The sequence below is a fragment of the Plectropomus leopardus genome, chromosome 11 (assembly GCF_026936395.1).
Source record: "Plectropomus leopardus strain MGB_pleo_1.0 chromosome 11, ASM2693639v1, whole genome shotgun sequence".
Taxonomy (NCBI): domain Eukaryota; kingdom Metazoa; phylum Chordata; class Actinopteri; order Perciformes; family Serranidae; genus Plectropomus; species Plectropomus leopardus.
Window position 1 is genome coordinate 35,744,020 of NC_142186.1, and position 13,301 is coordinate 35,757,320.

The 13,301-nt window shown below is 39.9% G+C and overlaps 1 protein-coding gene across 2 annotated transcripts in view; it reads right to left on the minus strand.

The window, feature by feature from the left end:
- Positions 1-13,301, minus strand: part of LOC121945558 (collagen alpha-6(VI) chain-like) — a 50,530-nt gene that overhangs the window by 22,868 nt on the left and 14,361 nt on the right. The window contains exons 9-20 of one of the 2 annotated variants that reach the window (XM_088084723.1): positions 12,195-12,770; positions 10,749-11,336; positions 10,351-10,700; positions 8,457-8,535; positions 7,357-7,502; positions 7,163-7,255; positions 5,177-5,230; positions 4,526-4,597; positions 3,497-3,523; positions 3,303-3,347; positions 2,199-2,252; positions 1,753-1,815 (exon numbers count right to left, since the gene is read on the minus strand). In XM_088084723.1, coding sequence (XP_087940849.1) covers positions 1,753-1,815; positions 2,199-2,252; positions 3,303-3,347; positions 3,497-3,523; positions 4,526-4,597; positions 5,177-5,230; positions 7,163-7,255; positions 7,357-7,502; positions 8,457-8,535; positions 10,351-10,700; positions 10,749-11,336; positions 12,195-12,770 — 2,147 coding nt within the window. Of the gene's footprint in view, positions 1-1,752; positions 1,816-2,198; positions 2,253-3,302; positions 3,348-3,496; positions 3,524-4,525; positions 4,598-5,176; positions 5,231-7,162; positions 7,256-7,356; positions 7,503-8,456; positions 8,536-10,350; positions 11,337-12,194; positions 12,771-13,301 lie in introns of both variants that reach the window. The other variant, XM_042489795.2, reaches the window with a different exon arrangement.

Here is a 13,301-nt window from a genome sequence, read left to right on the forward strand (position 1 = left end):
CCTGATGTTTGTTCAAGGGTTTTTTTTTTATGATAAGTCAGTTTTTTAGTTCTTAAATTCTACAAAAGGGGATTCCCCACCATGATTGACAGCTGTTACAGCCAATCCATGTGCTTGAATTTAATGGAGCGGCTCGCGATTGGTCGGACGGATGTTTTGGCGGGAACTCCCCCACCGCCTATATCGCTACTGTGCAGACTCTGGCTCTAAATGACATCACCAGCGCAAGATGGCAATGCCCGTATCTCAGATATTTTAACCTCACTTAAGCATGGGGGGGAGGCGGCGCCTCTTTATATGCCGTCTATGTTCAGTCCTCAAAGATGAACTCACACAGTGTTTAGTTTGTTAAAGTGAAGCCTCCAGCTGTGATCCAGCTGTTCAGCTTTCTGAACTCAGCGCTGATATTAGATTACTTCCTAATTTATATCAAAGCTGTTTCATAAAGACCTTTCGTCGACATGATGTCATGTGACTGCAGAGATGATGGATGGAAAGTCTGAAGAGTGAGAATTAAATCCGTCTCCGTATGACTGAACTAAATTTGGAAGGTGTGTTTATCTGTTGACTTATTTTCTCAAGAGGTTGCAACATTATCTAGCTGAGCTCTGCTGGACTTTTAGTTTCAGGGTTTGTTGATGTGAACTGTCAGATGAGAAGTTTTATGAACCCATTAAACTCTTCTGTTTTTCACTGTTGATACTGAGAGTTGAGACTCTTTGTCTCCTTCTCTCTCAGCAGTTCTGTACATTCAGACCAGACCTATGGGAGTTTTGAGGCTCTGAAAAAATTGAAATTTATTTCAGCCTAAAACCAGGGGTCGGCCGTTTCCACACCCTTCTCATATTCTCCACGCTTTTGCTCAGCCAGAAATCCATTTGTTTCAAACAAGCTAACAGCACTGAAGCTAACATCTGTAGATTCATCTGCATGCGGGGGTCAGTGCTGCCAGGTTGACTATTATTATCACATTAAGTACAGTAAATCATGTCCAATCAGTAATACTAAAAAAAACTTTAAAAGGTACAGTTTGTATTTTAAACATTTTGTAAATATTTGCTGGAACTGTCACAACATTCACAAAGTACCCATGACAGATAGTTTGTAAAACAAATCAGCGTGCCCCTCCGCCTCCTCCTAAAGCTTGTTTGCAGTCACACGGCTATTATGATGTGCTGGATTCAGATGGAGAGGAGGAGGTGATAACCATATATGGTGTTTTTTTTAATACTTCTTGACTGTAAAAACAGGAAAAAGGACAATACTTCACAGTGGCTTGATCTCCTAACACATATATCATCTGAAAAACAGTCAACACTGCCAAAAAAACAACTTGAACAAGTCGATAAAATATATTCAACAATTCTCGGCTACATCACATTGCTGGTGAAATGAGAAAAAGGATTTATATATACAGTATATGTATATGTGTATATATATATGTGTGTGTCTGCACATAAGCATGAGCAGAAATATTTTTTAAAGTATTCATTTGTGGCTTTTTTAAAGTATCTTCATGTTCATTATTGTTGCTACTTTTTTACTTTTATCCAATATCCAAACCAATATCATTGCTTTGATGACTCTGTATTCGGTTAAATGTCTGCGCTAAATGGTGAATAAAGGGTAAAAAAACAAAAAAAACCAAACGTATATTGTGTGATGAACAGACGGACAACCCCAAAACATAATGCCGTCAACCACAGCTTTTACAGCCAGAGATGCATAAAAAAGAAAAATTATTGGACTCACCGGGTCTCCTCTCAGTCCTCGATCTCCTTTTGGCCCCGACTCCCCGCTGATTCCTGGGATACCCTGAGGACGACAGGGTCAGAGGTCAACGTCTCCTCACTGATCAGTGTGGATAGACATAACGTTTTTAACTGAACTCCAGCAGGGCACATAATATTTCAAATAAAGATAGACACATTAATATCATGTGCAATAATACAGGAGAAAGTATTGTAAATGAATCATATCTAAATAAAACTGACTTTATGTCATGATAATGCAGGAATAAAATGTCTTTTATTTCAATTATTTTTATTCATATTTATTCATCAGTTATTATTCTATTTGTGTTTGAGTTGTGAAAAAAATTTGTCTTCATATTTATTAAACATTCAATTTAGCTTAAGCACAAAAACGTACCTCCATGCAGGGAAATAAAAGTAAAGTAAATAAAAGTTTTTATTTACTGGGTTTCCTGGGTCCCCTCTTTCTCCTTTAGCTCCAGTGCGTCCCGTCAGTCCCTGCAGACACACAAGCAGAAGCAGCTCAGTACCGACAGACTCATCGCCAACGACAAAACTGAACTAAAAAATGTACTGTTTTCACAAAAATACAGACACCAAGAAAGTCACATGATTCCACACACATCTACCTCTATTACCATATTTTAACTACATACTATAAGCAGCAGGATGTAATTAAGTACATTTACTAAAGTAATTTGTGGAGTGCAGTTTTGAAGGATTTTAAGTATTTCCAGTTTCTGCTACGTGATATTTTAACCACGTCATCTCAAAGGTAAATATTATATATTTTACAGCACTATCTTTATTTTAATTTAATTAATTACATTTAATGTTTATGTAAAAGGGACACAGCACAGTAAAGGACAGCAATATGAAATACAAATGCAAATATGTCTGCTAATTTACATCTGTTGTCCCTTGGCAGGTAACAGAAAATAGAAAGAAAGAAAGAAAGAAAGAAAGAAAGAAAGAAAGAAAGAAAGAAAACAAAAACAAAAACAAAAACAAAAACAAAAACAAAAACAAAAAAAACCAATACAATTTATCCAGAGGACAAAAGTGCAGTAACAGTAGCAATATAAACTGCATGGCATCAAGTGCTTGTTATAGAAATATTTAAACTTCAGTTACTTTGCAATTTGGATTATTACTATGAATCAACCAATAAATGATGTATTATTAAAGATTAAATTACCCAGCAGTCATGCATCAATAATTATAACATAGTGATATAATGTAACAGGTTGTTCTGTATAATTAGTACTTTTGGTACTTTTAATATATTTTGATGATGATACTTTTGTACCTTTTCTTGAATGATATTTTGTTTGCAGGACTTCTACGAGTCCATTTAAACAAGCCGTGCATGCATGGGGCATGTTTATTTCCAACGCTTGGAATATTTCTGAAGCCTTGAATATTAGGATTCAAGGTTTTAAAAGAATCAAAAACAGATTCAAATCAGTGCGTATGTTGAATAAAAGGATACTGCTCGAGGCTTTGGTTTATCTGATGACTAAGATGTTTCAGTGCTGATGTTCGCACCTGTTCTCCGTTGATTCCCTCCAGTCCGTCCTCTCCGTCCTCGCCCTGCAGCGAGAATCACCTGTCACATCTCACTCTTTCCACTGTGAACAAGACTAAACTAAAATATTTGTATTCAAGTGTTTGTTCGAACATTCTTCAGGAAATGCACTTTAATTTTTCACTTGACATTCCAGCAGTCCGGAGTCACTCACCCTGTTGCCCGAGCCTCCTCGATAGCCCTGCAGACACAAACATTGTGATTTAAACACAGCAACACCAGCTGCTCTTTTTGTATTCCATCAGCTTTATAACAACATTTTCTAATCCAGTCTCATCGCAAACTTCTAAATATTTGCATGGAATAAAATGTCAACTTTTTGGGGGTCAATCACACTGGATCAACTTTTTTGGGGTCAATCACACTGGATCTTCACCGAGAGGGAAGTGGAAACATGATTATATCTCAATTGTCTTGGATTGATTTATAAAATTTATAAACTAGAATTGCTGGTGTGCTGTTTTGTCTTTGTGAACACGTCAAGTTGAACTTACAGTTTACATCCATGTCTGTGAAAACATGAACGCTTCACAACATCTTCTCTGCGGCAGCACAGAAGATCTCAACAATCAGCACAGTTTTTAAGATTGGTGTCACCTATTCAGTGTCTGACCAAATGTCCCCCTATAAACTCTCATCATTTTATCCTGTCAGCCATTTGTGTGAAATTTTTCATAACTGGGGTATGAATTCTCATGGCAATAATTACGTTTTGTGAGGTCACAGTGACTTTGCTCTTTAACCTTCGACCACCAAATTCAGATCAGTTTATTCTTGAGTCCAACTGGACGTCTGTGCCGAATATAAGGAAACTCCCACAAGGCCTTCTCCAGATAATGCGTTCACGAGAATGCGACAGACCGGGTCACTGTGAACTTTGAACACCAAAACCTAATCAGGTCATCACTGACTGAAGGTGGACGTTTGAGCCAAATTCAAAGAAACTCCCTCAAGGTGATCCTTTTATATACCGTTCACGAGAATGAAACAGACGCAAAGTCGTCGTCACCTTGACCATCAAATTCTCACCAGTTCATTCTTGAGTCCAACTAAACATTTGTGCCAAATTGAAAGAAATTCCCTCAAGATGTTCCTGAGCTATTGCGTTCACAAGGAATAAGACGGATGGAGTCATGGCAGACATTTCGGCCGAATAAAATAAAATAAAATAAAATGAATTAACCTTCTCTCCTCTGGCTCCAGGACAGCCCGTGGTGCCCGGGACTCCACTTGGTCCAGGAGGCCCTCGCTCACCCTGCAACAAGCAAACACAGCGAGCAGTGACACAGCGGACCACACCGAGGTACCAAAAGGTCCAAGTGTCATGACATAAATCTCAAAAATACCCGCTTTCTTTTCTGCAGATTAGAAATAATCCAAGATCAAACACCTAAACAAAATACTCAATAGCACAAAGGTGCTGCCTATTTCTGCTCATTGTTCTGTCAATTAGTTAGCATGATATCTCAATGACATTTAACATAAAATAAGGAAACAACTGTGATCCTTTTGTTGTTTAAACCAAATATTAGATATTTGGACTTATTATATATATATTAATATTAGACTTTATATTAGACTAGACCAGACTTTCATAAGAAACACATCATGGTGAACTGATTTTCTTCTTCCATATTTTATGTTTCAGATCATCCAGCTGTTGCTGTTTCCAGCTCCGTAGGCTTCAAGTATTTTTATCCTTCTTGACCAAAATTAGTGTAGAGCAAAAGTGTGGTTGAACTGTAAAAACACGCACTTAACCAAGCACTTGACCAAAATTGGTATAACTTAATAGAGTAAACATTTTGGATAAACTAAACAAAGAAACACTTACAGCAACTCCTTCCTCTCCTGGGAAGCCGGGCTGACCCTTCCCTCCAGATGCACCCTGTTTATAAAAACACACACAACAGAGAGAGCAGTGAAGTGCAGAGTTATAGAGAGATTAAACAGGATTATATTCTTGGCTCTTGACGGATTAACTGTTAACCGTTGACATCCATTATCTGTACACTTCTTTTCTTTTCTTTTAAATCTGTGTTTTCATACATGAACGAGAATGTTTATGTACCTTACATACTGCAGTTGTACTGAAAATAAATTGAACACCTCTCAATAACACGCATCTGTATTGCTGCCCCGCCTGCATGTGCGTTGCGGAACGGCTCAGCTGCAGTTTTGCTGCGTGCTTCGTCATCTGTCAACTCTCAACGGTTGCAGTTTGAGTGCAGCATGGCGCAGCACTGCCGCATCAGCTGGAGCGGCGGTTCCCGCGGTAAATACAGATCCACGCGCATTATATCAGTACAGAAGCTTATTAGTAATAACTTAGCATCCACTCCCCTAACTCCTGATATGCTGTTCCACACCGTTTCCTTTCTATGCTTTTCCTTTTAAAAAGGATGTGTGTTGCCATAAATAATTTTGTGGTTTTCCATCGCCATAATTAGCTTCTCCTCGTCCATGGTCAGCAGTGACTTCTGGAAACCTCAGACCTTTTGACTCCAGGCCTAGATCCGCCCATGGTGACGGTTTGTTTATGTAATTACGTGAAATACAATCGGACATCAACACAATGTGTTTAAATTTGAAAATTTAACAGAATTTTAATGTTGTGTTGCTGTCTGACTTCCTGTTTGCTCTGCGCTTAATCCGGCTGAATTGATACAAAGTACTCCGGCAGAGTCGATTCGCAACGAGCCAGTGGAAGTAAACGCATAGGCTAGAGTGTAATCTCTTCGCTCCGTCTGCTGCGGCGGATCAGAACCGGACCGAACTGTGAGATGAACAGAGATTAGCTGTTAACGAAAAAAATTGTGCCGTGGTTATTGGGAACAAAGTCCTTTCTGTTAATATCCTCAATCCGCTTCTAGGGAACATCTCGGTCCTCTGCACGCACACAAAATCGTTGTAGACTGAAAGGTCTCAGACAGTGGCACTCTTCATTCAGTTAAGTTGTGTGTATTTATTACATTCAGTTTTTTTCCAGAGTTGAAGTTTGCCACTGCTGTTGGAGCAGCCCAGAACTGCACAGGTTCTTCCCGAACTCCTAGACATCGTTTTCAAAAGTAACGTTGTTGTAGACTGGGAGGGAGGGAGAGGCCACCACAGTGATGGCGATTTGCTTACTTTTGGTACTTTCCTGGATTCATGTATAGTTTAAGATGAACTGTAAAAATATATGTCTCTGAAAGGACCTGTGTCCCAGAATACCAGAACTGATAGATTCCTTTATTCACTGTGTTTGGGCCCCCTTCCTCGAGAGCTGAACTCCTTACCTGCGTAGTAGCTGAATTGCTGCAGAAGATGAATTGTGAAGATAAAATTACGAGCTCAACACTGTTTCTGTTCTCTTCAAATTAACGCTGCCAATGAGGTACGGAGTTATTTTTTTCTAAGTTGAGCTCATTATTTATGCTAAAGAGGTATCAACATCTGTTATAAATTTTCTGTGAGACATTTTGTATTGTTCATCTTGTGATTTCGTGTGTGTTTTTAATCCTCATGGCGTGATTGACAACATGTGTGACTGCATGTCTTTGTAATTAAAGCTTGTAAAACGAGAGAAACGCCTTGTGTCCGTGGTTGAACTGCAGGGAAGCAGCTACATTGCTGACAATCAGGATTGTGAATTTACAATTGTTTGGCATTCATGAACTTCCCATGTACCTACGATAAAAGTTTTGCGCCGTGTCGATGAATCTGGTGTAGATTTTTAGTACCAAAGTGTTTTATGTGGAAATCTGTTTGCAGATTTACCAACATGTCATGAATGAGAGCCATCATGTTTAAACTTTAAAGATATGTATATTCCAGTTACCTTTGTCCCCGGTTTGCCTCGGGGGCCTGGGTCGCCTTCATGTCCCGAACATTTGCACGTGACGCCGCAGCACACTCTAGACGCCACCGAGTCCTGCAACGACACAAAGAACAGAGGAGGAAACAATCAATCATTAAAACATTTCCCAACTTTCCTAAATCTGTTTTCCATGTGGTTGGGAGTCAACTGCTTACAATCTGTTTGTAGATGTTGCTGGCGACACTCTGCATGCCGATGCTGAGAGGAAGGTTGTAGCTGAATCCTCGACCAAACTCCACCATCTGCAGCTTGGCGGGTTCACGCACTCCCTCTAGAGCCACCGTCAGCAGAGCGCTGACCCCTGCAGACAGTGAACAAATCAACAGATTGTAGGTTTACCGTCAGAGAGGAGTTCCCTTCAACATTGAAAGACTCATATAGGGATCAAGAGCAAGAAAAAGGTGATTGGGACATTTCTACTTCAACTATTAACCCTTTGAACTCTGCAATAGAAATGGTCCGCCCGTGTCTACATTGGTATTGTTACGTATTGTGATATCATTTCTTGGCGCATCTTCAAACACTTAATTTCCCTAAAATAAGTAAAACCTAAGCTAATAAGGGAATTAAGTCAATAAAGCATAATAATGGTATTGAAATAGCGTAATTCAAAAATAATACAAAAATCTGACATTTTTTCATCCAATTTTCGCCAAATTTTAGCCTACCATCTGAATGTCGCAGCAGAAATCGAGTAAAATCAAATTGAAAAAAAGTAGTTTTGTCTTGTTTTTTGTTTACATTTTTCCGTCTCTTGCTGATGTGTTTTAAGTGTCACTCTATGCCCTATTTCTTTGTTCTTTTGCTTTGTTGTTTTTGCAGGAAGATGTGTTGCACCTTGGCCAAGCGACTACAGATGAAAAAAGCCTCCTGGCTAATTATAACTTGTGTATTTATTAATTCACACTGTCCCCTTTTCAGTGATCATAATAAAAAACTAAAGACAGGCGAAGTCACAGTGACCTCGAACTTTGACCGTTGACCACCAAAATTTATTCAGTTTATCTGTGAGTTCAAGTGGATGTTGAGGCTAAATTTGAAGAAATTCCCTCAAGGTGTGTTTGCGATATTGCAATCACAAGAATTGCAGGGACGTAAATAACGTCTACGGTCAAAGCTGTTGCCGGCACGGAAGCATAAAAATTACAACATTAAAGTGTCGGCAGAGTTTTGCGATGACTAAAAGAACTGATCGAAGCTTAGAATTAATTCATCTATATTTCTGAGAACAGTGAAAACAACTCCCAGTTTTTACCTGACTTTCGCAGCAGGTCTGATTCATGCTCGAGTTTCATCACGTCTTCGTCGAGTCCGTCTGAGAAGATCACCAGCACCTGTTAGATGAGGTTACATGTTAATAGATCATGTCAAGACTGGTTTGAAAGTTAAAGTAGGAATCAGTGGGGAGATTGAGTTATCCATCCTGCTTTTTGTCCTCACTAATGTAAACCAAGGAAAATGTTTTTTGGACATTGTTTATGCCTCACATTCATCCAGAGAGAGGAGGGATTGTAATGATGTAAGGGCAGTGATTAAAACAATGTACTTTAACACAAGACTGAGTACTGCTATGTACGTACCCCATACATGTTTCTAGGATTTTAGGATGTTTCTTAAATTTTATGATATTTCAAAGACTTAAGGACATTGCTTGGATTTTAGGACGTTTTAAGGATTCTAGGACATATCTCAGATTTTAGGACATTTGGCTAATTTCAGAACATTTGTAGGATTTTAAGACGTTTATAGGATTTGAGGACATTTCTAAGATTATAGGACGATTTCAGGATGTTTCTAGGAATTTAGGAAATTTCTAGGACTTTTAGGACGTTTTTAGGATTTGAGGAGGTTTTCTAGGATTTGAGGACATTTCTAGGATTTTAGGATATTAAGGCCTTAGTTAGCTTTGTTTGAGGCTGCAGGGGATCCTCCACTGGCACTTTTTTGACAAACAAGCTCTATTTTGATAGTTTTATGCACACTACCTTATGTATATTAAAAGTACAAAAATAATTCCCAGTGTGAATCATTTTGTTTTAACTGTAAATTAGAAACTGGTTGGGGGGCCCGATTTGGTCTTTGGTCTTGGGCCATATGATGAGTATTACTGCTGTAGTTTTTGTGGTGTTTTCACACAGTTGACCTAGTCAGCCCTTGTCGACTGTTTTTTGGCCAATTTAGCATTTTGAATCATCGCTGGAGCCTGTTATTCAGAGAAATCCCTCTTATTGGCTGTTCAGCTCAGAGTACATGAACAATAAGTAAGAGGACAGAAAACAAAAGACTAAGGTCTTGAAACCATCCTGCCGGTCATCCAGTTTCCCTTTTTTAATGATAATTACAGACTACCGCCACCTGCTGGTGTGGAGAGTTATTTGCCCTCAGGCAGGTGCAGAGTGTTCATGCTGATTGATTGTCAGCTGTAGTCATTGCGGTGTGCTCAGATGCAACTTTTAGGCTGAGAGACAGGTGACGGAGGGGACACAACAGCCAGCCTTCGTCGCTGCTAGTTCTGTGATGTTGGTTTAGTGTGTCTGGCCCATTTGAAAGGGTCTAAAGTCACCAGTACCACCATGAGGTTCACTATAGTGGTTTTGAGCGAAAGTCTTAATAACTATTGAATGAATTTTATGCCACATTTTCTTCATTGAGTCTTTGTCAAACAACTCTTAAAGCTTTGACAGAGCCGAAAAAATGCAGGAAATGCAACTTGTTCCCAAAACTTTAATGATGAAAGAAAGTTCAGTCAGTGCGCAAATGTGATTGACACAGTGTGGTCATATTCATTTTTGTATGTGAGATAATTTTGGATGAAAACAAAATGGACGCAGTGTGCAAAGGCAAACACATTTTCATCCCAGTTTTGGGGGAGTTGATGTGAGGGTCTAAGGACAGAGGGATGTTGTATGTCCTGCTGCTTTCTCATCAAACGTCATGCATGGCATTTCCTGTACATGCAAAAAGTCCTTTTGGCTTCGCACTCTTAATCCAAAAGCACAGACAAAGCAGTGTCCAACTGACTGAGATTGTAGAACATACACTTTTACCACAGAATGAGGAGGCATTCACCACTCAAGATAATGTCATGTTGAATAAATGCAAACACACATGAGGATTATTCAGGGGCTGCAAAGCTGTGTCATTCTTACCTTCACTAGAGCTTTGGACTTGACCTTAAAGAGCTCCTTGAAGGAGTTCAGCAGAGCAGTGTTGAAATATGTCAGTTCTGACGTACGCAGGCTCATGACTTTGTTCACCAAATCGCTGCTGTAGTATTCAAAGTTTGTGTCGTACAATGAACGTCCATTAACATCTAGCACCCTGAAGGCAATGTTGGTCTGGATTGGAATGGGGCCGACACAGCACAGGTCTTTCACTGTGGACACATAGTGGATGATCTGCGGCAGGAAGTTCTGGAGCTTGGTGGAGCGGCTTATCAGCCTCTCTACTGTAGCTCTCGAAGAAATGTCAAATCCAATGGCAATATCTATGGTGCAGTCTTTCAGTGGTTTGGGTGAAGGTGTGGGGATTGGCGGGATTGGAGAGCCTGTTGAGATTGGAGGGGTTGGGGATGGAGGGGGTCGGTATGGCTCATCGCACATGACGTCGACCACCTTTTGCTTGATATGAGTCAAGCCATTGAAGGTCCGCACGGCGAACACCCTCTCCGGGGTGCCAGTGATCTGCAGGAGCTGCTTGTCATGGACGTCTCCAACGCCGATGGCAAACATCTCAATTTGCAGAGCCCTTAGAAAGTCAGCAGCATCCTCCACGTCATCATGAGAATCGCCATCTGTGATCACCACCAGGTTCTTGGGAACCGTCCGACGGCTGCCCTGCGACTCCTCAAAATACTTCTTCATGTGATCCAAAGCCTTTCCAATGTAGGTGTTTCCACCGGTATAATCTATTTGCTTGATGCGTTCGGCCAAAGACTCCTTCTCAAAGTATTGATTGAGGTAAAACTCATCGCTTGGATCATCACTGAACTGTGCAAGGCCAACATGTACCGCCTCTTTACTGACATTAAATTTGTTCACTACATCTGTCGTGAAGGCTTTCATAATTTCATGTTCGCCTTGGTTGATGCTGCTGGACCGATCGAGTAGGAAGACCAGGTCAGCAACCCTGCAATCTTCCAAAGCAAAGCAAGAGAAAGACATTTGTGCTCATTAATAATATACATGCTAATGTTTGGCCATACCACACAGTCAACTTCCAAATGTACAGTGGTTTCTCTCCACACCCTGATATTGGACACACAAGAGGGACAGGCGCAAATTTCTCACCCATTCACAAGACGAGCAGAAATATTTAAGTATCTTGGTCTTGTGTTCCAGTTGGCATGCCTCCAGTTTGGAGAAGCAGGCTGGACTTCATCGTGGAAGCTAACAAATCCACTGCTTTGTGCAGGTCAGCAGCAAAATGCATTTTAACCACCAAAAAAGTCCCTCCTAGACTCATTGAATAGCTAGAAAAACTGCCACTTGGTATAAGGAAAAATGGATTCATCACACACAGAAGATCTCTAAAATTAGAGACATTTAAACATTTTTTTTTAAATATTTTGATTTAAATATTTTGATAAATCTTTGCTTCAGTAGTTTTAATCATGTATTATAAAATGATTAGAGCTCATGATGGAAGTTTAACCGGTTGTAATTCCATCTCTACTATCCATTTTATATTGCTGGGAAAACAAATTTTCCATGCAAACAACTGTATTAAACAAGTTTTTTCGCGCCCCCCCCATCACCAGATTTCTTCTTGCTGGTTTTGTTACCTATTGGCTGGGTCCTCAATCCCTATCCCTCCTCTCAATACAGTGAACACTTGATTTATAGGGACTTTTTTAGGTGGCTACAATATGTCTTAATGCTGGATTCAAAAACTGAATCCCTCATCCTTTTCCCTGTTCTGTCTGTGTACCAATTGATGGCAATTAATAGTTATATAAGTTTTAGTAGGTAGATATGTGGTGACACACACTCACCTGGTTTGGTGGAATTGCAAAGGATTAAAGCTATTTTCTTGTACTCCTCTTCAAGAGCTTTAAAATCTTCCACATAGAAAACTTTGGATGGGTCTCCACCAGCCATGGTCAACAGCTGATCCATCGATGCATTTTGTACTCCGATACTGAGGACAGTGATCCCGTTGTTTCGTAGAGCGTCAGATCGCTCCTTTAAGATCCAAGGGTTGGTGGCAGCCCCGTCTGTGATCACCATGAGAACCTGAGGCACGTTGAGTTCTCTCCGGCCGCCATATTCAGCGTCAAAGTACTTTAACGAGAACTCCATGGCCTCCCCTGTGTAGGTGTTTCCTTCTGGTGGCTTCGTTTTTGGTATCGCGTCAAGGACTTCTCGTCTGGAGTCATATTGACCCAGAGTAAAGTGTAACATTGGGACAGTAGCATAGGAAATTAACCCAAAACGAGTCAGGTTCTTGCCAACTGTGGTTTCGTTCACCATTGCCTCAATAAACTTCCGCATGCTTTGATACTGTGTTGAATTTATGCTTATGGAGCTGTCCACCAGGAAGATAACATCAGCTTTTTCTATGTCACATTCTGGTTAAAGAAGAAATACAAAGAGCAAAAAAGAGGCAGGTTAGCATGACAAGTGAGAAATTATTTTTTCTTATAAAAAGAAAACTAACAGAATTACAACGATACAGGTGATCGCTGTCAAATCAAAAGTTAGATGACGATAAAATCCCTTTAATGTGTGTTCACTAAAAAGATGTGACTAGGATGTTTGGTGCTCAGCTTAACACAAAGACTAAACAGCAGAGTCATTTGGAGCAGACTGAAAACTTAGGTAAAAAGAGATTTACATCATACATTTAACTCAATCTCAAAACCCACTGGCTATCGTGTGGCAATTTATTTTTATTTATTTAACCAGGAATAGTCCCATTTAGATTCAAAGCCTCTTTTCCAAGGGAGTCCTGACCGTAAAAATTCAAACGCAAGCAACAAACTTAAAACAGTCAATTAGCAACATTCGGAAACCGAACATGAAGATTCAGTGTCCAAAAGGTTCTAAATCGTGTTTTTAAAATATCCCAGGCTGATAAAAGAGTCCAATTTAACGATACT